This window comes from Vulpes vulpes, chromosome 2, assembly GCF_048418805.1.
Source record: "Vulpes vulpes isolate BD-2025 chromosome 2, VulVul3, whole genome shotgun sequence".
Classification (NCBI taxonomy): Eukaryota; Metazoa; Chordata; class Mammalia; order Carnivora; family Canidae; genus Vulpes; species Vulpes vulpes.
In genome coordinates, this window is record NC_132781.1 from 132562841 (window position 1) to 132586689 (window position 23849).

At 36.7% G+C, this 23849-nt stretch overlaps 1 protein-coding gene and 1 non-coding gene across 2 annotated transcripts in view; both read left to right on the top strand.

Moving 5' to 3' along the window:
- Window positions 1-23849, top strand: part of IPO11 (importin 11) — a 202547-nt gene that overhangs the window by 27417 nt on the left and 151281 nt on the right. Inside the window, exons 2-5 of the mRNA XM_072750015.1 lie at window positions 2877-3020; window positions 4484-4584; window positions 11990-12062; window positions 13681-13884. Of these exons, the coding sequence (XP_072606116.1) occupies window positions 2883-3020; window positions 4484-4584; window positions 11990-12062; window positions 13681-13884 (516 nt within the window). The 5' untranslated portion in view covers window positions 2877-2882. The remainder of the gene's footprint in view (window positions 1-2876; window positions 3021-4483; window positions 4585-11989; window positions 12063-13680; window positions 13885-23849) is intronic.
- LOC112908448 (U6 spliceosomal RNA) lies at window positions 4689-4791 on the top strand. Its single transcript, XR_003232929.1, has one exon. It is a non-coding gene; the product is annotated as a U6 spliceosomal RNA (small nuclear RNA).

The following is a 23849-nucleotide window of genomic DNA, read 5'->3' on the forward strand; positions in this document are numbered from 1 at the left end:
GATAGTGTCCCTCTTCATCTCTCACTATAGTCTTCGGGGTAAATTTTAATTTATCTGATATAAGGATGGCAACCCCTGCTTTCTTTTGAGGACCATTTGAATGGTAAATGGTTCTCCAACCTTTTATTTTCAGGTTTTAGGTGTCCTTCTGTCTAAAATGAGTCTCTTGTAGACAGCAAATAGATGGGTCCTGCTTTTTTATCCAGTCTGAAACCCTGCGCCTTTTGATGGGGTTATTAAGCCCGTTCACGTTCAGAGTTACTATTGATAGATATGAGTTTAGTGTCATCATATCTATTCAGTCCTTGTTTTTGTGGATTGTTCCACTGAACTTCTTCTTAAAGGGGAATTTTAAGAGTCCCCCTTAAAATTTCTTGCAGAGCTGGTTTGGAGGTTACATATTCTTTCAGTTCCTGCCTGTCTTGGAAGCTCTTTATCTTTCCTTCCATTTTGAATGAGAGCCTTGCTGGATAAAGTATTCTTGGTTGCATGTTCTTTTCATTTAGGACCCTGAATATATCCTGCCAGCCCTTTCTGGCCTGCCAGGTCTCTGTGGAGAGGTCTGCTGTTACCCTAATATTCCTCCCCATAAAAGTCAGGGACTTTTTTTCTCTTGCTGCTTTAAGGATCTTCTCCTTATCTTTGGAATTTGCAAGCTTCACTATTAAATGTAGAGGTGTTGAATGGTTTTTGTTGATTTTAGGGGGGGATCTCTCTATTTCCTGGATCTGAATGCCTGTTTCCCTTCCCAGATTAGGAAAGTTTTCAGCTAGGATTTGTTCAAATACATATTCTGGCCCTCTGTCCCTTTCGGCGCCCTCAGGAACCCCAATTAAACGTAGGTTTTTCTTCCTCAGGCTGTCATTTATTTCCCTTAATCTATCCTCATGATCTTTTAATTGCTTGTCTCTTTTTTCCTCAGTTTCCCTCTTTGCCATCAACTTGTCTTCTATGTCACTCACTCGTTTTTCCACCTCGTTAACCCTCCTCGTTAGGACTTCTAGCTTGGATTGCATCTCATTTAATTGATTTTTAATTTCTGCCTGATTGGATCTAAATTCTGCAGTCATGAAGTCTCTTGAGTCCTTTATGGTTTTTTCTAGAGCCACTAGTAGCTGTAAAATAGTGCTTCTGAATTGGCTTTCTGACATTGAATTGTAATCCAGATTTTGTAACTCTGTGGGAGAGAGGGCTGTTTCTGATTCTTTTTTTTGAGGTGAGGTTTTCCTTCTAGTCATTTTTCTCAGTGCAGAGTGGCCAAAAACAAGTTGTATTGGGAAAAGGAGAAAGAGAGAAGGAAAGAAAAGAGAAAAGAAAAAAGAGAAAGAAGAAAAAAAAGGGGAAAAAGAAGAAAAAGAAAGAAAAAGAAAGAAAGGAGAAAAAATAAAAAAAAGGGGGGGTGGGGTGGGGGAAGCAATCAGAAATCAAGAAGAAAGAAAGAAAAAAAAGCACAAAACAAAACAAAACAAACAAAAACAAAAACAAAAACAAAAAAACAACAAAAAAACACGGGGGAGTATCTTCCGATTCTGTATACTTTAAGTCCCTTGACTTCCCTTGGAACTGGTCCGTCTCCTTGGTCTTCTGGGGGAGGGGCCTGCTGTGCTGATTCTCAGGTGTTAGCACTTGGGGGAGCTGCTCTGCCCCTGCCTGGTGCAGGGCTCAGTGGGGGTTGTTCACCCCGTGAGGCCCCGGGAGGAAGCCACAGTGGCGGGGGCAGCTCTGGGACCCTGGAGTCAGCTCCCGCAGCAGCTCCGGGGCTCTCCGTCTGCAGGGCCTGGGGGCTCCGGGGCGGGGCCGCTGATCTGCTCAGCTCCAGGCAGGAGCGTCCTCGCTGTCCTGGGCCCTCCCGGCCTCTGCCTGTCCCTGGGGGAGGCCGGATCCTGGGCTGTGTCCCGGTGCCCTGTGCTCTGGGGCCTGCGCTGTTGGATTCGCGCTCCCGCCCCGCAGCCCCCTCCGCGGAGCCGCCACCCGAGCCCCTCCGAGCTGTTCCCGGAGCCCCGCAGCCCCCTCCGCGGAGCCGCCGCCCGAGCCCCTCTGAGCTGTTCCCGGATCCGCGCAGCCCCCTCCGCGGAGCCGCCGCCCGAGCCCCTCCGAGCTGCTCCGGGTCCCGCCGAGCGCTGCAGCCCTTAGGGAGCTCGGCGCATCTCCCGGGGCGCAGTTCCTGTTACTGTCCCAGGGAGCCCGAGGGCATCCCCGCCTTTCTGGGGATCCTGCTCCAATTCCCCGGGAGGCCTTTCCGCGGGGAAGGTCGGTGCAGCTCCTGCTCCTCCGGGACGGGGCTCTCCTGTCCTGGGGACACTCGCCCCGGCCTCAGCCCGGCTCCTCGCAGGCCCCTCCCCCTCGGAGGCCTTTTGTGTCTTTATTTCTTTTTCCCCGTCTTCCTACCTTGATAGAAGCGCGAACTCCTCTCACTGTAGCGTTCCAGCTGGTCTCTCTTTAAATCTCAGGCCGAATTCGTAGATTTTCAGGATGATTGGATGGTTTTCTAGGTAATTTGTTGAGGACAGGTGATTTGGAGACCCTCCTCTTCAGCCATCTTGCCCCTCCCGAAATCAGAATTAATTTAAGTAGCTTTGGTTTTTGTGTGTGGGTTTCTTATTCCCAATTTACTATTACCTTCTCTTTATGGGACAATGAAGACAATTTCCATCAGAAATAAATTCATTTAAGCAAAAGTCATTTGAGTTACTGGAATTTTAAGTTAGAGTATGGGTGATTACATAGTAAAAATGAAAATCCAGCAGAAACGTGCAAGAGTAATAAGTAAATGATTGAAGTATGGGAGAAGTTCAGAGTGTTGAAGCTTTCTCTCCATTTATGTTACTGTTTTTATTTATAATGTTTATTTAAGTATGTTAACTTATCATTACTAGGTTTCCATGGATCTCAATAGTGCCAGCACTGTTGTTCTTCAGGTCTTAACACAGGCCACCAGTCAGGATACTGCTGTGTTAAAACCAGCAGAGGAGCAGTTGAAACAATGGGAAACACAGCCAGGTTTCTATTCAGTGTTGTTGGTAAGTTCTAAAATAGTTTACTATTATTTTTAATAAAATGAGACACATTATTTTAATTGTTCTTAGAATCTACTTGTATTGACGGTTTACTTAATGAAACTGATACTGCCATTTGTTAATTCAGGGCATGGCTTTTTGAGGGTTTTGAAATGTTTGTTGATTGTTGAATAAATAACTGAGCAGGGTAGTTTCTGCTTAGAAGGCAACCCTCTGCTGATACTCTATTTTGGCATGTTAATACTGACCTCAGGACTGTAGGTAGTATACTTTCATGTTTTGTATTTTTTCTTGCTCTAGTTAATTTATGTTGTCAGCGTTGTTTAGGTCTCTCTGTGTAACATCAGTCTGGTCTATGTTGCTCACTGTTACTTTAAGACTTGGTTTTCAAACACCCCCCCCAAAAAAAAACCCCCCAAAAACCTTGGTTTTCTTTTCCCCATCTAAAGATTTCATTTTCTTGACATATTTGATCTTTTGCTGGGTGAGAGGGAAAATAGTATATACTATTTAAATACTATATAAAATACTATAAAATACTATAAATACTATAAAATAGTATATAAAATATATACTATTTAAAATAGTATATACTATTTAAAAGTATAATATATACTTTAAACTTTACTAGGAGTTCAAAGCTTTTGGTTTATTAAATTATTTTCTCAATGACACGAATAAAAGAATCTTTTTAATATTGAGTCTTCCTTATTTCTTCTTTTTCTGAGAATTTCAGAACTCTGGTTTACTTTTGAGATTTGCTTTTGGCAAGGGCAGTGAAGCTACCAGTTGGATCATAAACTGATCGAATTTTGGGACTGGTTTGCAAATGCAGAGTCAAACTGTTTATCTTGTAAAAATAGAAAATTGTAGAGGTTGACATGTGTTTTTTACTTCATGGCTACAGTGTTTGAGTTATTTGTTAAACTTAAGAATATACTGCTCATGCCTAGAGTCATACTTGATATTTTAAATATAAAATGGAATTTACGTATTTGGCTCAGTAGCAAAAAGGTAAGAAAAACAGATTGAATAAAAATTTTTTTCCCCCTCAAAACAGATTGATTTTTAAAGACACTAGAGAAAATATTCTATTCTTGGTGGGTCTATTTTTTTTTTAATTAATTAATTAATTTTTAATTTTTTTTTTAATTCAGTTTTTTTTTGTGTGTACATGATTAGGTTTGTGTCTGAGTTTAATTTTTTATTCAGAAAATTTTCAAACATACCTAAAAGTAGACTAGTTTAATGAGTCCCAAATATTTATTACTCCACTTAAAGAATTAACATACTTGTACCAGGTGTGCTATTTTATATGAATTGTAGTGTTGTAGATACTTAGAAAATATGATTTCTGTAGTGATTCAATTTAAGTGAAACATTTAAAGTATTGTCCATACTTAATTATGGGTATAGTAATTTAACTTAGGACATGTTAATTTTAATACTGTGTTTTTTATTTACAGAATATTTTCACAAACCACACTCTGGATATAAATGTAAGGTGGCTTGCTGTGCTATATTTTAAGAATGGAATTGATCGTTACTGGAGACGTGTAGCACCTCAGTAAGTTTCATCACTCTTCCTTTCCCACTGTAATCTTTTACAGATTCAGGGAGGTATAAGAACGTTCTGCTTAATCTTTGTTCTCTATGTGGAAGCATGCAATTGTGCTTATTTCAGCACACATGCTAAAATTGGAGTAGCGCTGGGAAGGTTTGCATGGTCCCTGTGTAGGATGACATTCACATTCGTGAAGCATTTGATATTTAAAAGAAAAATGTGTTAACTGCTGAAGAAGTTAAGTATTCTCCTTAAGTCGGTGTTCATATGATTGCTTTGCTCTATGAGTTTTTTTATTTGCAGAGGGAGGTTGTGGATTTCTTCTTGTCCTCTGCTTTTGAGGCTGTCTAATATGGGCACAGAACAAATGCTTAGTGAATGAGTACTGTTGAATAAAGTATTTTTCATTTTTTTTAAAGAGAACTATGAAATTAGAATTTTGAAAAAGTCATTAGGAAGGAAGTCCTAGGTCGTTTCTGAGCCAGCTGGATGTTAATTTCCAAGTCTTCAGCATAATTTCCTTTGTTGTGGTAAGGTGGGATAGTAGATGTTTGTAATCTCATCAGATTCGGTTGTAACTTCTTGGTAGATGGTTAAGTGAACAGATTTCTCTTAATTCCATTTTATTTTTTTTAAAGATTTTTACTTATTTATTCAAGAGAGACCCAGAGGGAGAGGCAGAGACACAGGCAGGAGAAGCAGGCTCCATGCAGGGAGCCTGATGTGGGACTTGATCCTGGGACTCCAGGATCACACCCTGGGCTGAAGGCAACCCTAAACCCCTGGGCCACTGGGGCTTCCCTCTTAATTACATTTTATATGGTTGATGGAAATGCGATTTAGACATGACTCTGGAATTTGTTTTATACAATATAGGGAACTTTGCCACAGAAGTAACATGGGCTTTGTTTTCCAGTAGATGGCACTGTAGCTCTTTATGTTCTTAGATTCGTACATCCTTTAAAAAACATAAACCTGTTTGAGGACTTCAAGGTGCATGTAAATATGCCCTTGAATAATATCAGAAGCAGCTAGAATATTTTAAGAGTGCACTTATGTTACTGTAATATAAAGCAAACCCTTTGTCTTACTTTAAAATTCATAATTTTGAGAGGAATGAAGTATTTAGTGATAAATTATGTGACTCAGTTCCTGGAACCATTGCAACAGTGCATATTTCTCTCCTGCTCTGTCCAGTTATGTTTAGGTGGCTCTCAAAGTGCAATTCGTTCTCACAGTTATGTGGAGGATATGGTTATAAATGACAATTTTGGAAGGAAGATTAAATTATGATTAAATATTTCAGATTGTATTTTCACATAAGGAATTGGAAACTGGAATTTTATTTATTTATTAAAGATTTTATTTATTTATTTGATGGGGGGAGAGAGAGACAGAGCACAGGAGGGAACAGCTGGGAAAGGAAGAAGCAGGCTCCCTGCTGAGCAGGGAGGCCGACATGGGGCTCTGATCTCAGGACCATGGAATCAAGACCTGAGCCGAAGGCAGACACTTAACTGAGTGGGCCACCCAAACGCCACTGGAGTTTAGTTTAAATATAAAAAATTAAGGGGGGGATATACATGGTATTTTAGGTAGTTAAATCCGAAGTTCTTTCTTTTAGTGTATATTGAGATAGAAATTCGAAAGGAGATGAATTCACCAAGTGAGCAAGGATTATAAGAATGTGCTTAGAAAAAAAAAAAAAAAAGAATGTACTTAGGGAGCGGAGATTAGTTATAGAACTCATTTTAATATAGCACACTTAAAACATCTTGTGTTCTTGTCTAAGTTTGATCTTAAGGAGTTCCTATCCCTGCCACTATTTTTATGGAATGAGGATTAATTTAAGCTTATCTGTCATTAGTATATACAATGCAACTTTGAGTCCTAATTAATTAGATAACCTACAGTTCCTGCTTGGAGTATCATCTGAATTCATCTAATGATAGTGCATGAAATTAAAGGTAGAGTGTTAACTGTTAACTGTTTTCTCTAGGGTAATGATGTGTTTCTTTAATATGTATATATTTTTTGCATATTCACTCTATTTTGATGGCTAATTGCTACATTATAATCTCTTAGTTAAAATTATGAAATCTCTTGAACCTGGCTTCCTGGCATGTAAGAAAACTTGAATTTCACACTTGAAGCAAAAGATTTTAGGAGAAAACATTATCTTGTGGGTTTGATGATAGAATGGTGCTATCCAAGTTGGAAAGTATAGCACAGTCATAAAAGGATTGAAGAGATCATTTTTCATGGCAAAGAATAGACCTGCCTTAGGCTCTCACTCTTTTCACCTGAATGTTCATCTTAATCTTGTTTTCCCCTTTTGTTTACTTACCTTGAATAAGTCACTTTTAAGGTTTAAAGAAACTTTTATGGAAGTATAATACGAAACATAACTGAAAAGGTGCACATAATGGTGGGTGGGGTTTGAAATTTGGCTACGTGAACACACATCCGTGTAACTACCACTTGAAGCCAGGTAGAACGTTGCTGGCGCCCGAGAAGCCTCCCGCCTGTGCCTCACAGTCACCCCCCTGTGTGCTATATTTGTGAGATTTGTCCATGGAGTTGCATGAAAAGCTCGCTCTTAGGTGGGAGTAAAACATTCCTTTTTAGGAACATAGCATATCTATTTGTTCTGTTGATGGGCATTAAGTTCCCAGTTTTTGGCTATTAAAAATAATACTTCTTTGAAAACTCTTGCATATCTTATTGCACATAAGTATGCATTTTATTGTCATGTATGTTCAGCTTTAGTAGATAGGATCAGTTGGTTTTCAAAGTATTTGTACTAATTTGCACTCTCAGCAGCACATGAGAGGGTTGGCGTTTGCTCTACGTTCTCATTAGCATGCTTGGTCTTTCTCATCTGTCATTTAGGTAACTTTTCCATTTTTCTGATGGACAATGAATACCTTTTTCATATACTTAGTCATTTGGATATTCTGTTTTATGAAGGGCCTGCCATTTGTACATTTAAAAAAATGGGTGATCTTACTGATTTGTGGAACTTTATATATTTTGGACTCAGATCTTTTGTTGAAAATACATATTGACAGTATTTCCTCATACTTTGTCATGTGCCTTTCAGTTTCTTATGTTTTTTGATGAAGAGAAATTCGTAATTTTAATGAGATTCAATTTAGCTAGTTATGTTTAATTCTTTTGGGGCCCATTTACAAAATTTTTGCTTGTTCGGAGATTATGGAACTATTCAAGGTTTTCTTGTAGAAGTTTTATGATTCACATCTCTGTTTGGAAGTGATTTCTTTCTTTTTTTTTTTTTTAAGATTTTATTTATTTATTCATGAGAAACATAGGAGAGAGAGAGAGGCAGAGGGAGAAACAGGCTCCATGCAGGGAGCCTGACGTGGGACTCGATCCTGGGTCTCCAGGATCACACCCTGGGCTGAAGGCAGCGCTAAACCGCTGAGCCACCCGGGCTGCCCTGGAAGTGATTTCATTATAAGGTGTGTATGCAAAGGAGGGACAGCAGCAGGTGTTCTTGCTCTGTCACATTTCATTGTTCCCTTGTTATAAATCAGGCATTGCACCTGTAAGAAAATGTTTTTGGATTCTATCTTATGGCCTATCTTTGCTTTAGTCTTTATACTTTATAAGGCTTAATGTACTTCTATTACTTTTTTGAATTTAATTTGCTGTTTTATAGTTTTTTGAAATGGAAAAATAGATAATTGATTTTTTTACTTCTTATATATGCATTTAAAACAGTGGGGCTTTTTTTTTGTCTTTTAAAATTTAAATTCAGTTTGCCAACATATAACACCCAGTGCTCATCCCATCAAGTGCACTCCTCAGCTCCCGTCATCCAGTCACCCCATTCCCTCACCCTCCTCTCCTTCTGCAGTCCTTTCTTTGTTTCCCAGAGTTAGGAGTCTCTCATAGCTAGTCTTCCTCTCTAATTTTTCCCCAGTTTTCCACCGTTCCCTTATAGTCCCTTTCACTGTTTCTAAATATTCCCTGTATGAGTAAAACCATACGATGATTGTCCTTCTCTGATTAACTTATTTCACTCAGCTTAATACCCTCCAGTTCCATCCATGTTGTAGCAAATGGTAGGTAGGGCTTTTTTTGCGTTAATTATGAAGTATAGTGCCTAATTTCTGCCATGTGGGGCTTTTTAGTTATTTTTTTGTTACTGACTTCATTCTTTGAAATGTGCTGTCTAGTTTAATGGTCCAGCATATGGTATTTTGGTAAATGTTTTATGTGCCCTTGAAAGGAATATGTGGGGATCCCTGGGTGGCGCAGTGGTTTGGTGCCTGCCTTTGGCCCAGGGCGCAATCCTGGAGACCCGGGATTGAATCCCACGTCGGGCTCCCGGTGCATGGAGCCTGCTTCTCCCTCTGCCTGTGTCTCTGCCTCTCTCTCTCTCTCTCTCTGTGACTATCATAAATTTAAAAAAAAAAAAAAAAAAAAAAAGAAAGAAAGAAAGAAAGGAATATGTGTTCTGCTGTTGTGAATTGTATTACGTGTTTTGCCATTGTGAATTGTAATGTATGATATATGTCGGTTAGGTCAACCATTTGTCACTTAAATACCTTTCACATCTTCTTTATCTTTACGGGTTTTGTTGCTCCTTTTTTTAAAAAGTCATTTTCTGAGAGATAGGTTAAGTATGATTGTGGACTTGGCTATTCTTTACCTTCTGTTTTTGCTCTTTGTATATTGAGGCTATATTATTCAGATCATGTAAGTTAAGGGTTATTATGTTTTTGTGGAATTGACCTTTTCCTAATTATGAAATGCTCCTCTTTTTTCTAGTAATGTGTTTTGGCTTTCAGTTTATTTGTCTGATTTTAATATAGGCACATCAGCCATCTTATGGTTACATGGTATAATCTTGTTCTGCTTTTTCTTTCAATATTTCTTTGTTTTTCTATTTAGAATGTTCTTTGTAGGGACCCCTGGGTGGCTTAGTGGTTGAATGTCTGCCTTTGCCTCAGGTCGTGATCCCAGGGATCTGGGATCGAGTCCCACATCAGGCTCCCCAGAGGGAGCCTGTTTCTCCCTCTGCCTATATCTCTGCCTCTCTCTTTGTGTCTCTCATGAATAAGTAAATAAAATCTTTAAAACAAAACAAAATGTTCCTTATATAAGCAGCAAATATAGTTGGGTTTTGTTTTTTATACAGTTTGATAAATGTTATCTTTTAATTTTAGTATTATGTTGATTTACATTTATTGTATTTGCAGATAAAGTTGGGGTTAAAGCGGTCATCCATTACTTGTTTCCCATTTTATTTCCTCCACCCCTTTTTTCTTTCTTGCCCTTCCTTGGATTATTCAGGAAATTTTTTGTTAATTTGTTTCTTTCCTGCAAGGTTATTAGGACATTTTTATTGCCCTAGTGATTTTTCTAGAGATCATAACCTGCATCCTTGACTTATCAGAGCCTAGCCTTATATTAGTAGTTAATTTTTTCTAGGTAATATAAAAACCTTATAATGCTTTGACTCCACTTATGTCTTCCTGTCTTACTTTTTTTTGTTGATGTTGAATACTTTAATTCTACATTTTTTTTTAAATAATGATTTTTATTTATTTATTTTTTTTAAATTTATTTTTATTTTTATTTATTTATGATAGGCACACAGTGAGAGAGAGAGAGAGGCAGAGACATAGGCAGAGGGAGAAGCAGGCTCCATGCACCGGGAGCCTGATGTGGGATTCGATCCCGAGTCTCCAGGATCGCGCCCTGGGCCAAAGGCAGGTGCCAAACCGCTGCGCCACCCAGGGATCCCTAATTCTACATATATTTTAAACTCCAGAGTATATTGTTTTATATTGTTTTGCCAGTAGTATTCCTTTTTTTTAAAAAAAAATTCCAGTTAAAATACAGTGCTAAATTATTTTCAGATGTATAATATAGTGATTCAGCAATTATACATATTACTCAGTGCTTCATGATAAGTGTAAAAATCTTAATCTAGCCCTTTACCGTAATCACACCATCCATTCCCCCATTCTCTTCCTCTGTAGTAACTACCAGTCTGTTATCCATAGTTAAGACTGTTCCTTGATTGGTCTCTCTTGTTCTTAGTTTTGTTTCTTAAATTATTTTGTGAATCCCTTGACTGATATTTATAGATACACTTAATTTTACTGCTTTTGTCCCACTTTGCTTACTCCAACTTAAGGTCTTTCTTTTTTACTCAAGGAGTCCACTTTAACATTTCTTGTAGGGCTGGTTTAGTGTTCATGAATTTCTTTAACTTTTGTCTGGGAAACTCTTTACTCCTATTCTGAGTGACAGCCTGACTGGGTAGTGTCTTGATTGCAGTTTTTTTTTTTTTTTTTTTTTTCTTTTATCAGTTTGAATATATCATGCCACTTTCTCTGGCCTGTTGAGTTTCTGCTGAAAAATCCCCTATTTATAGCCTTGTGGGGTCTCCCTTGTATGTAACTTTTCTTTTTTCTTGCTGATTTTACTGATCTCATATTACAGCTTTTTTGCCATTTTAATTAGTATTTGTCTTGGCATGGATCTCTTTGGGTTGTTTCTTTTGGGGGCCCTCTGTGTCTTCTGGGTCTGGATATCTGTTTCCCAACATTCAGGAAGTTCTCAGCTGCTACTTCAAATACATTTTATGCCTTCTTTTCTCTCTTCTCTTTCTGGGATCCCTATAAAGTGAATGTTATTATGCTTGCTAGTCTCAGTGCATTCCTTTAGTTATTTTCATTTTTTATTTTCTCCTGTTCACCTTGATTGCGGTTTTTTTTTTTTTTTTTTTTAAGTAAACTCTACACCATTTGTGGGGCTTGAACTCATGACTTAGAGAGGAAGAATCACATGTTCTACCAACTGAGCCAGCCAGGTGCTCTTAGAAGTGTTTTTTTCTCATATTTTAATCTGGGTGTTTTCCACTGACCTTTCTTCAAGTTTGTTACCTTTTTGTTTTGCTTTTTTTTTTTTTTTAAATCAGTTCTAGGATTTCCCTTTGGTATTTTTTCTTAAGATCTTATTTATTTATTTGAAAGGAGAATGAGTGAGAGAGGGAGAGAGAACAGAAAGTAGGGGGAGAGGCAGAGGCAGAAGCAGACTCCATACTGATCAGGGAGTCTGATGCAAGACTTGATCCCATGACCCTGGGATCATGAGCCTAGCTGAGAGCAGATGCTCAACTGACTGAGCTACCCAGGTGCTGCTCCCTTTGTTATTTTTTAAAAAACAAATTCCACTTCTGTAGTGAAATAATACAGTTTTCACCCTGTGTTCTTGGACACTTTAATCATAATCGTTTTAAGAGTGATTTTGTTAATTATAATGTTTATATCTCCTTTTTCTATTTGTGTTTTGATTTTAATAATTTTTACTTGGTTTGTATTGTGCCTGATAGGTTTTGACTGAATGCTAAACATAAGTCTTTTTGCAGTGCTCTCTCAGAGGAGGAGAAGTCTACATTGCGTGCAGGGCTAATCACCAACTTCAATGAACCAGTAAACCAGGTGAGTGAGAAAACAAATGCTAAATATTGTTTCTTTTGCCTTAATTTTTACTTCTTTCCCAAACAACTTTTGTTTTTTGTCACTAAAGATCATTTTATGATGTCCATTTGTGATGTTTACGGGTTTTAAATTTTCAGATTCAGTTCTGTTAAGAAATTTGGTGATATTTGGGTAGTGTTTTAAAATTTAGAAGTCATTTTAAGATACACACTATTGAAAGCAAGTATCTCCGTGTTTGTAGTCTTAGAAATTAATTTTAACGATTTATGTTATTTCCCCTTCTCCTTTTTTTAAAAAATATTTTATTTACTTATTCATGACAGACACAGAGAGAGAGAGAGAGAAAGAGAGAGGCAGAGACACAGGCAGAGAGAGAAGCAGGCTCCATGCAGGGAGCCCGACATGGGCCTCAATCCTGGGACTCCAGGATCATGCCCTGGGCTGAAGGCAGGCGCCAAATCACTGAGCCACTGGGGCTGCCCTCCTTTTTTTTAAACTACAAGATATCTTGTCTGTTTCCTTCATCCATCATATTTTCAGTTCTCACTGTATACCCTGAGTTGGTTAGTTAATAGATTACACAATTCAACTTTTTTTCTTTCCTTTAGAGTGAGATATTTTTTTTAGAAGTTTTGCTTATGGTTACAAAAATTCCTTAAATTTTTATAAGATATTGTTTACTACACTTATTTTAACTTGAATATTTCAAAAGTGTTATATCTGTTGATATTTACTGTGTTAGTTAAGACAGAAATTTAAAAATATTAACTAAAGGGACGCCTCCGTAGCTCAGCAGTTGAGCATCTGCCGTTGTCTCAGGGCATGATCCAGGAGTTCGGGGATCAAGTCCTGCATCAGGTTTCCTGTGAGGAACCTGCTTCTCCCTCTGCCTCTGTCTCTGCCTGCCTCTCTGCCTCTCTCTCTGCGTCTGTTATGAATAAATAAATAAAAATTTAAAAATATATTAACTAAAAATTATAAAACCACTAATTGTTAACATAATAGAATTTTAGAAAATGAACCATAGTTCAACAAATATTTAAGGAGAAGAGTATCCTTATTGTGCTTTTTTGCATATCTCCATAGTGTCTGAGTATTTAAAAGAAGACATCTAGATTTTCATATCTGCTTCTTCATTTACTCTGTTAGAATGTATTATTTGGGGAAAAGTTATGTTAAGAAAATCTAGCTTCAGGATCCCTGGGTGGCGCAGCGGTTTGGCGCCTGCCTTTGGCCTAGGGCGCGATCCTGGAGACCTGGGATCGAATCCCACATCGGGCTCTTGGTGCATGGAACCTGCTTCTCCCTCTGCCTATGTCTCTGCCTCTCTCTCTCTCTCTCTCTCTCTCTGTGACTATCATAAAAAAAAAAAAAATTTAAGAAAATCTAGCTTCATACTGATGAATGAGGGAAAGGGAGGACCTCGCAGACCTCTAAAAAGGTCTTAACCTGCTCCTCTCTAGACCATACTTTGTGAACCACCGTCTTAAGTAATTTTACTCACATTTTGCCAGATGTCTTAACTAACCAAAATATAATTTTCAACTGTGAATTCATTTCTTATCTGTTGATTTGCTTACATATGTGTATTTCTGATGATTAATTTTTTTCTCTTTAGATTGCAACTCAGATTGCAGTGCTGATTGCAAAAGTTGCTCGATTGGACTGTCCTAGACAGTGGCCTGAACTGATTCCCACTCTTATAGAATCTGTGAAAGTCCAAGATGATCTTCGACAGCACAGAGCATTACTTACCTTCTATCATGTTACCAAGACTCTGGCTTCCAAACGTCTGGCTGCTGATAGAAAATTGTTTTATGATGTAAGTGATTTAACATAGTTAAATTTGATTATGAAAACTGCTATTGGTATAAAAATGTCTGTAAAAAGATTTTAAACTGGCTACTGATATGACAAGTAATATTGCTTAGTTGCCAGTAAGCAGGGATTGGTTGGTAGAAAATGGTCTGAAGGCAGAGACTGTTTTGAGGCTTTTGAAGTTCAGATGGAAAAAAGAAGCTGTGATAAAGTAGACATTTGTGAGAGACAGAGTTGAAATATAGAACGTTAAAATGGACGTTCCTGGATAATTGATGTATGTAGGGCAGATGTGGGAAGGAGTCTGACATAACTGGTGAGAGCCCTTTATTGGGTGTCTTAGCATCATTTGCTGAAAAGACTTCACCTTGTTCACTTGCTTGCTTTGACATTTTTGTATTTGATTATTTTTACCTTATTAAAGTTGTGGTTTTCATATTGTTCAACCTAATGCTTTGGACTGCACCATATAACTAGTCTCATAGTATTTTTAATAGTATTTGCCTTTGTAATCCTTGCTTTGAGGATATAATTTGGGAATTTGCGTTTCTAACAGACTTCCAGATAATTATCACATATACCAGAGTTTAAGCCAGGATCACATTAGGTTATCTACTTTTAACTTAGTTTAAGTAGCCAATATTAGGGGTACCTGGGGGCTCGGTTGGTAAGTGTTTGCCTTTGGCTCAGGTCGTGGTCCTGGGTGTCCTGGGATCAAACCCGCCAGTTGAGCTCCCTGTTCAACAAGGAGTCTGCTTCTCCCTCTGCTCCTCCTTTCCCTCCACTGTTCTCCTTACACTCTGCCCCCCCAACTCATGCTTATGCATGCGCTCTCTCTCTCAGTCTCTCTCTCTCTGTCTCTCATGAATAAATAAATAAAATCTTAAAAAAAAAGTCTTTAAAAATAGCCAATATTAGGTTTTTCCAAAGATGTTGAGTATAAGAGAAATTCTTTTTTGTTGAAGGTTGCTTTTTAAGTCCTTATTGCTTTTGCTTGATACCCAGCTAAGATTTAAGAAATGGACTGTTTATTCTCTCCGGTCTTGCTGTGAATTTCTTGCTGATTTTGCGCACATTTATCTCAATCGTACACTCTTCTACTTACTTTTATATTGGCTGTTTTCCCAAGTCAAATGTCTAGAAGGTTGAGGGTTGCAATGATTTTATGAAAGAGTACCTTCTTTAGAAGTCTGAATTCATAGTTCAGTTTTCTCAGGTTGTCTTCTAATATGTTGCTTTACAGTTTTTAGGGATAATTTATATTTAGCCTAAGAAGGCTCTATAAATTGTATCTAATAAGAGGCTGTATTCTAGATAGCTTTTTTGTGTTGTTAGCTTTCTGACTCCTTCTACTTTCTTGGTCAGTTTTCTTGTAGTTTGAGGCTGTTTCCTCTCTGTACACTGTAAAATATAGGTCTTCCTAGCATCTTGTGTGTACTTCCAGCACAGTACTTATTCCATAGCACTGACTTTAAAATTGTTGACTTATCTTTCTGAGACCCTCTATACCATGAGCTTCATGAGAGAGGATTTGTAGCCTTTATTGTTATAGTCTTGTTGTTAAGCCCAGAAGAATGCATAGAAGTGGGTGGTGCTCAAGAACTGCTTGTTAAATGAACAAATAGGAGACTTTTCTTAGTACCTTCTAGATTTCGAAGTAGCATAGTGTAAGACTTTCAAGAGCAGGAGTTTTGGGAGGATATGTAAAACTTAGACATCTGGAAAAAAATTAGCTTAGTATCTTTCAGTATTGACTGGAGCAGCTGAACCTGGAAACATGGAGCATATAGAGGGGAATCCAAGAGGAGACATGTCTGATGGGTTTGGGGTGTAAGATGTTTACTTTAATTGAAGGTGGTATATGTAGGAAGATATTATAAAAAGCGGTTTTGCTAGTTAATAATGTAACCTGTCTCTCATTTTGGTTATCTGAAGTATGAGAAAGTTCTTTTAAAAATATTTTTACTATGATGCTGCTAAGAGGGTCTTCATGTACTAAATTAGTTTCCCACCTAAAAAATGTAAGCTCTTAGTTGAGCTAGTTCCTCTAGAAGAGTAGTGCAGTGTGCGCTTAAAAATGTAAACTGCTGCTCAGTTTGTCCCAATAGTTACCGTATCTTATTTTTCTTTCACATTAAATAAATTATGTTCTTTTGAGAGGGACATATTACAGTCAATAATTGACTTGAAAATTCTTTGCAGTCACGAAATTGAGCTTGGTTTGACACAAAAAAGAATTTGTTTTCTATAAAACAGTATGCTTTCATAGAAACCTGAATATAAAAATACTGATATTAACTGTTAAAATCAAGATCTAAAGTCTATGAAAGCAAGGAAATTTAAGTTATAAATCACAATTCTAATGTAATTATAAATGTATTAACCAGTTAATATTTTGCAGACATGATGTGTAATCCATAAAAGTATATGTGGTAAGTGAAGCAATCCAAACCTAAAAATACATGAAAAGATCATTTGAAAGCAATATATTTCACTTGTTTTTTAGAAATTTAGATTAACAGAGAAGAAATGTTTTCCATTGTTCTCTATGAGCAGAGCAGCTTTGGAATTTTGAGCAAGACACTTAAATTTTATGATTCTTTAAAATCCTTTCAGTTCTAAACTTGTGTAATTATATGAATTTATAATCTTTATTACTTTAGGTTAATCTCTGTAAGCACCATGAAAGTTTTGAGATGGTTACAGCATAATTTAGATAGAGATATTAGCATTTTTAATGTAGTTTTTGTCTAAAAGGCAAGACCTTTGTGTATTTAGTTTTGTTCCTTTAAAAAATTTTTTTTTGACATAACACCTGTCAATTTTTGCCGTGCAATTTTGATACATAAACAGTTCAGTAAATTTCAAATGTAATCTTGCTAAGAGGACAGTCTAACCTCCATATACCTTTAATCCACATTTATTTTTTCCTGAGGTATGGCTCTGTTTGCTTTTCCTCTTTGCTGGAGCAAATCATGACTACTTCTTTCATTCAAAATTACTTTAGTATGAATCTCTGAAAAGGACATTTTCTATGATTTGTTTTGTTAGACATCTTTTTAGGCTCTAAGTTAGGAATAAATCTTACATTCTTCTGCTTCAGAGTCAACAGATAATTGATTGCTTATCACATACAAGAAATATATGCAATACTGAGGGAGATGGAAGGCATTCATGGGGAAAGTCCTAAGATATAAACCCTCAGACATCATTTAGTAAGCTATTAAAATCTGCCAGAGAAGAAAATACGTGTTAGGTTGTTTATGTGGCCAAGAATAAAACTTAGAAATTTTAAAAACTGAAGGGTTGATGATGAATAAATTCCCACTAAATAGCGTGTATGTTGTTTGCATGATGAAGGTAGGAGAAAACTGAGGCAAGGTGAAAACCACATTACAGTATAGTTGACCCTCAGAGCACAGGTTTGCACTGAGCAGGTCCACTTACAGAGTTTTTTACAGTACAGTTCTGTAAATGAATTTTTCTTATTTTTGTAGTAACATTCTCTCTTTTCTAACTCAATTTATTGTAAGAATACAGTGTATATGGTGGGGGTGGGTGGCGGGCACTGAGGGGGACACTTGACGGGATGAGCACTGGGTGTTATTCTGTATGTTGGTAAATTGAACACCAATAAAAATTAATTTATTAAAAAAAAACTATCAACTATGTCCTCCGTCAAAAAAAAAAAAAGAATACAGTGTATAATACATATGACAGACAAAATACATGGGTTAATCCACTGCTTATGGTACCAGGAATGTTTCCAGTCAACAGTAGGCTATTTGTAGTTAGGTTTTGGGGGAGTCAGAAGTTATTCACAAATTTTTGAATGCGTGTGGAAGTGGGAGTTGCCCCTAACCCTCATGTTGTTCAAAGCCCAGTCATCCTTCAGAATAGTCTTCTTGATGAGTTAGTATGTTTTCTAAATAAGCTAACAAAATGGAACCACATAGCTACTTTGAGATGGTTAGTGTAAGATTGCTCAGCCTTGTAGCAGACTTTGGTACTACTTTTTAGAAATCTCTAACTTCATGGTGTAATCCCTAGGGGAAACTTCCCAGTAGTTGAAATTATGAATGTTAAATGTGATAATACCGAGGTGCTACTTCCATGGTATAGCTCTAGCCTTCAGGATATTATATTGTAGTGAAATTTACTTACAACATAAATTTTAAAAAATATTTTATTTATTTGAGGGAGAGAGAGTGAATGAGAATGAGAGCACGAGAGGGACAGTGGCAGAAGAGGAGAGGAAGAGAGACAAGCACTCTCAGCAGGGTGGGGAGCCTGACACGAGGCTTGATTCCAGGACCCTGAGATCATGACTTGAGTCAAAGGTAGATGCTTAATCAACTGAGCCACCCAGGTGCCCCATAAATGTGTTTCGAAGTAAATCATTTGATAGGTGAAATAGCTTGTTTTTGGTTTTGTTTGGGTGATTCTTATTGCCTAACCAAATGCCATGTTGAATCTAGATCTTGTCTCTTGCTCTGCCGAATTTTATATTGGCTTTTAAAAGCAATGATGTGGGCAGCTCCAGTGGCTTAGTGGTTTAGCGCCGCCTTCGGCCTGGGGCATGATCCTGGAGACCTGTGGATCCTGGAGACCCATGTCGGGCTCCCTGCGTGGAGCCTGCTTCTCCCTCTGCCTGTGTCTCTACCTCTCCCTCCTTCTTTCTTTTTCTTTTTCTTTTTCTTTTTCTTTTTCTTTTTCTTTTTCTTTTTCTTTTTCTTTTTCTTTTTCTTTTTCTTTTTTTTTCTTTTTCTTTTTCTTTTTCTCTTTTTCATTCTCTTTTTTTCTCTTTTTCTCTTTCTCTTTCTCTCTCTCTCTCTCTCTCTCTCTCTCTGTCTCTCATGAATAAAAATCTCTAAAAAAATAAAAAAGTACATTATGTAAGGATGGCTTCAGATCTTATAAAGGGTCATTTCTGCTCTGACCCTGTGTGGGGATTTGAGTGTGTATGTATGCGTGTCTAGGCTTATGTTAATAGGAGGGAAAGAAGAACCTTCTGGTGGGAACTTCTAAGGGAGGAGAAAGACTCAACAGGACTAGCTTGAGCCAGAAAAAAAAAAGAAGAAAGCCATGCACTGAACATAAGGGAAGATTTTTTGAATAGGATGGTGCTTCTCCTTTCTGTAGTATACAAACCCTTACCTGGGTCCTACGAAAATGGGCTTAGAAAAAGGAGAATAAAAACTCAAAAAATGTATTGCTAGAATCTCTGCAAGTTGCTCTTGAAGGAGAATGTTCTTTGTTCTGTCCATCTGACACATACTGGGTTCCTGTTCTGGCAGTCACTGTATTGGATGGCTGAGACCTAGCTGTGAGCACAGGTAAGGTCCCAAGTGGGGAGGAGGTAGTTTCATCTTTCCCTGTTTCTTTATGAACTGTGATTCTTTGGATACATGAGAACAAGATTTAGGCCCCAGTGGCAGAACATAGGTCTGTGGCTGTGCTAGGGTTAGACGGCCTGAGGGACCTTCAAGGAGGGCCACAGTGACCTTCCCAGGCCAGAGCTGTACCAGTGTTAGGTTTGAGAATGAAATGAAAACGAGGGCTTACTTAAAGACAAGTGGATAATAGATTGTTACCAGTCTTTCGGAACGTCCTTCAGTGAAAGTAAATAAATACCAGGTTGAGAGACTTTGGCAGTTGGATTGGAAATTGTTTTTGAGATAAATCTTGTACCCACCAGAGCTTCTGTCTGAAATGTTTTGGTGATTTGATATATATATGTATATCAAATATGTATATATGTATATATATGTATAGTTAAATGGAAGCAAATTCATATTTAAGCCTTGTATTAAAGAGAAAACTGGTAACTCTCAAAATAACTACTGTTTTTGTCATTAAGAACATGTGTTTTTAAATTTTCTTGTCTTAAATTTTTTTTTTGTCACTTAAAAACTTTTTTGAAACATAACAGAAAGCCAAGGAAAAATATAAACTACCACATACCTATCACTTAAATTTAGCAGTTAGTGTTTTGTTATTTTTGTTTTTTCACTTTTTTTCCTAAATTGTTTTAAAGCATTTAAAGATTTAATGGTGGTTTATCACTAAATACTTGAATATTCATCTGTAAAAAGATACTTATTATGTTTATAATCATTTAATTTTTATAAAAATTAAATGTAGCAGACTTTGGTACTTAACCTAAGAAAAGTAAAAATAGTGATTTAGTACCATCCAATACTTTGAGCAAATTTTCTACATTGTTCAAACAGACTTTAACAAGTGGTTTGAGCCAGAAAAATGAGTAAGATGGGTACATTTGGTCAAGTGTTTTAAATATCATTTACTTTAGAATAGTATTCATTTCCTTTTTTTCCCCCATGCTACTTGGTGAAAGATTTGACTCATTTATTTTATAGGATTTTGTATGTTTTATATCATGACTATTGAGGAGATTGAGGTTAAGCAGATTTGACACTATAGATTATGGGTAAAATTTTGTGCTTCACTATTAGTGATGAATTACAAGACTTTGATTTGAAAGTTTCTCATTGGTAATGTTTCTTAGGACAAAATTGTGAGAACTGTGTTCTGGAGGCTAAAAAAGTGTAGGAACATTTTAAATGCTAAAAGAAATAATTCCTGTAATGGTTCCCTTTCGACATTCAAGGAATGAAGTCTTTGTACTTATCGGTTAAAAATCACTCAGCAGTCAGTGGGTGGCACTGTTTCTTCTGGTTTAGAAAAAGAAAGTGCAAGTATTGGTGGTTTTGTGAACCGGTACCTAAAATGTTTCATTAAATAGCTTATTTTTATATTGTCTCACTGAATTGTCTCCCTTCTCCCTCCACATTTTTAAAAAGAAAACGTGGAAGATAAGTTTTTCTTTTGCCTACTTGCTTCATTATTTCTCCTTTTCCATCTGAGCCATCTATGAGCACACAGCTGTTGGTATTTTCTGGGACATGTAGAACAGGGCAGGACTTGTTTATATAGGCTAGTTGACAGTGCTTCTAAACAAATTTTGTGATTTCCTCCTTCATTATCTGTCTTTTCCCTTTTACTCTTGGGCTGAAAGTGTTGTGCCATTGCTGCTTCTTCATTCCAACCATCCCAGTTTGTGTAGAGGCCCTTTTTTTGTAGGCCAGCTAAAAAGAATCTTGAATGAGATTTTTAATAGACCCCTAATGTCCTTAACTAGGTGTTTAGCTCCGAATGGAATAGGAGACAAAGGAGAATGTCAATTAAAATTTTCTTCCTCAAAAAAGAAAAATAAAAATAAATTAAAAAAAATTTTCTTCCTCAGTACAACTGGTTCTTTTTTGATTTTTGTCTTAAATGCTCTATGCCTTCATTGAGCAATACCTGCTGTGTGCCAAGCTACTTAAGTGCTTTTCATATTTATATGACTAATCAAAGTAATACTTTCATAATTGTCAATTTTCAGGGCTAGAAAGCAAGAAGAATTAATAAAGATCTAACTTTTCCTTAAATCTGTAAATATTATGATATTATGTTTAAGAAATGGGGCTGAAAATTTCAAAATTTACTGAAAGTTGCTTAAAGTAGAAAGTATAGAACCTTTGATTATCTGAATTACACAATTTTCTTACACATGTATTAGAGTAAAGCTGTAAAAGGAAAAGAAGACAATTTTATGGAGCAAAATGGAATTTTACTGTAATGACTGATTCCACCATAATGAAAAACTTCCTTTTGTTTACTTTTGTGACAGTAAGAACCTGTGGTACAGTGTACACAGATGTTCTGTGGTATATTTTGGGTTTTTTTTTTTTTTTTAAATTGGGAGTGAGTAGGGAGGATTTTATGTTTGGTACGTATACCATAATTTACAATGTGCATATTCAGGTGATAGAATTCTATATAGAGAGATTCTCCGGGAACAGAAGTAGTGCATGAAAAAATTACAACACTTAAAGTAGTTTTGCCATTTTGCTAATGTTATGCTCATGTTATTGTAAAATATGTTGAAAATTAATCTGACATGTTTTTGTTAGCTAGAATGCAACAGGAAGTTACTCATATAAGAGGGCCGAAAGCTGGGGAGGGAGACAAAAGAAAGGGAGGAATGTGTTTTATCTTGCAGAACCAACAGTTCTAGGTGTTTCACTTGAGAGCCCCTTGCTAGGTGCTTCTTGCCTGGTAGCCCTTACTTGAGCCAGTTTGAGCAGGATTAGAAGTGAGGACCTGGGCAGAAGCCTCCAAAGTTGTGCTAAAGTTACCTTTAGTTCATTATAACTCTAAGGTCTCCTCCAGTGGGCAGAGTTCTCTTCCAGTTTTTGAACATAGGACGTATGCACCAGCTACAGCATATTGACATGCTAGGCAAGAGCAGTTGAACCTAAGTGCCTTCGTGAGCGCCTTGCTTCTGCCCCCTGATCGATTGAATAAAAGTTTCCGGTAGTACTAGCCTCACTGCCTGATATTGCTTTGAGAGCTGTTTCCTTATTTGTAACAAATAACAGGTTCTTTCCTTTCATCACTTCTTGAATTGTGTTGTATTTGATGCACCCCATGCCATGAACCTCTTAAGTTCAGTTATATTATGCTGTTGGTTTAGGATGGTAGATTATCCCTTACATGTTTTGTTTTGTTTTTTTCAGCTGGTGTCAGATTTCATTTTGTCAGCTTATTTTCTCAGGCTTAATCTTACTTTTTAATTGAGAAACTAGGGAATGGGTTGCTGTTGTTTTCTTTATTGAGTCTGGCATGTAGTGTTAGAGGAGCACATTGGGAATTAGATAAAAAGCCCTATGACTCTTAGGATTAATGAATGGGACTTGCTCCAAATTATATATACATACAAAGATTATATATTTATGTATGAACAATGTTCAGTTTATATGAGCTGTCTTGCATAGGTATTCATGTAAATAATAGATCAGAAGTACATGTTTTTCTGTTGAGTGTTATACCATGGAGGGTAAGGCTTCCGGAAGAATTTGTTAGGTGAGATTCTGATTCAAACAATCTATTGCATCCATATTAGCAGCAGTTTTGATCTCAGGTAGTGTGGGGCAGTTTTCCTTTTTGTTTTTATGAAAAGAAAATTCTGACATTATTGAATTGTTACATAATTTTTGGAGAACAGGATTTACTATAATTTATTCTGAATGTATGGGATAATATCTTCTTGGTATTGTGGTATTAAAAAGTTTAAATAGGATTTGTACAACTAATGTTTATTTCTTTTATTATATTACTATGTAGTTAATTGCTATGTACTGTATATTAAGAGGCATTAGAACAGAGAAGTTAAAAATCTAAGCTCTGAGCACTTTCCTTGATTTCAGTCTGGTCTCTTCCTCTTACTAATTATGCTCTTTACTCTTAGGCAAGTTACTTAACCTTTCTTTACCTCGACTTCTACATTGTAAAATGGGGATATCTACTTTTTAGATTGTGATGATTAAATAAGGTGATAAAGGTAAAAGGCTGAGAGCATTGCCTAGTGCAGAGTAGGTTCAGTAAATGTCTACTCTTATTCTCTTGTAACCTTTGTTAATTTTATCATGTAGTTAATAGTATCTGCATAAATACTTGTTTCCTGAAAATACCTTTTACAAGAGTTCAAGGGACTTCAGATCCACTGATAGAAAACAAATTTTTTTTTGTTTTTTTTTAGAAAACAAATTTTTATATAGACATCCGTCTGAACATTTTGAATGAAATCTGTGTGTAGAAGTTAATGCGAAACAAGTAGTTTTAAGGAGGAAGAGATGGAGAGGAGGGCTAAAAAGTAATTTGTGAGCAAGAGACTGCTTTAGAGTGTAATAATCTTCTGTTCTTATTTGAAATTGGGGTATGGCACTCCTTAAATTTTATTTACTACATACGTATAAAGCAGGTCTAAAAATTATGGTCAGGGCTAAAGACTTGTTTATTTTGTTGAAATATTTGCTGCAATAAGAAATTATACTTTAGTTTAAAACTTTACTTTTAGGTCTTATATATCATTACTACTCCTTCTTTGCCTCTAAAACTCTT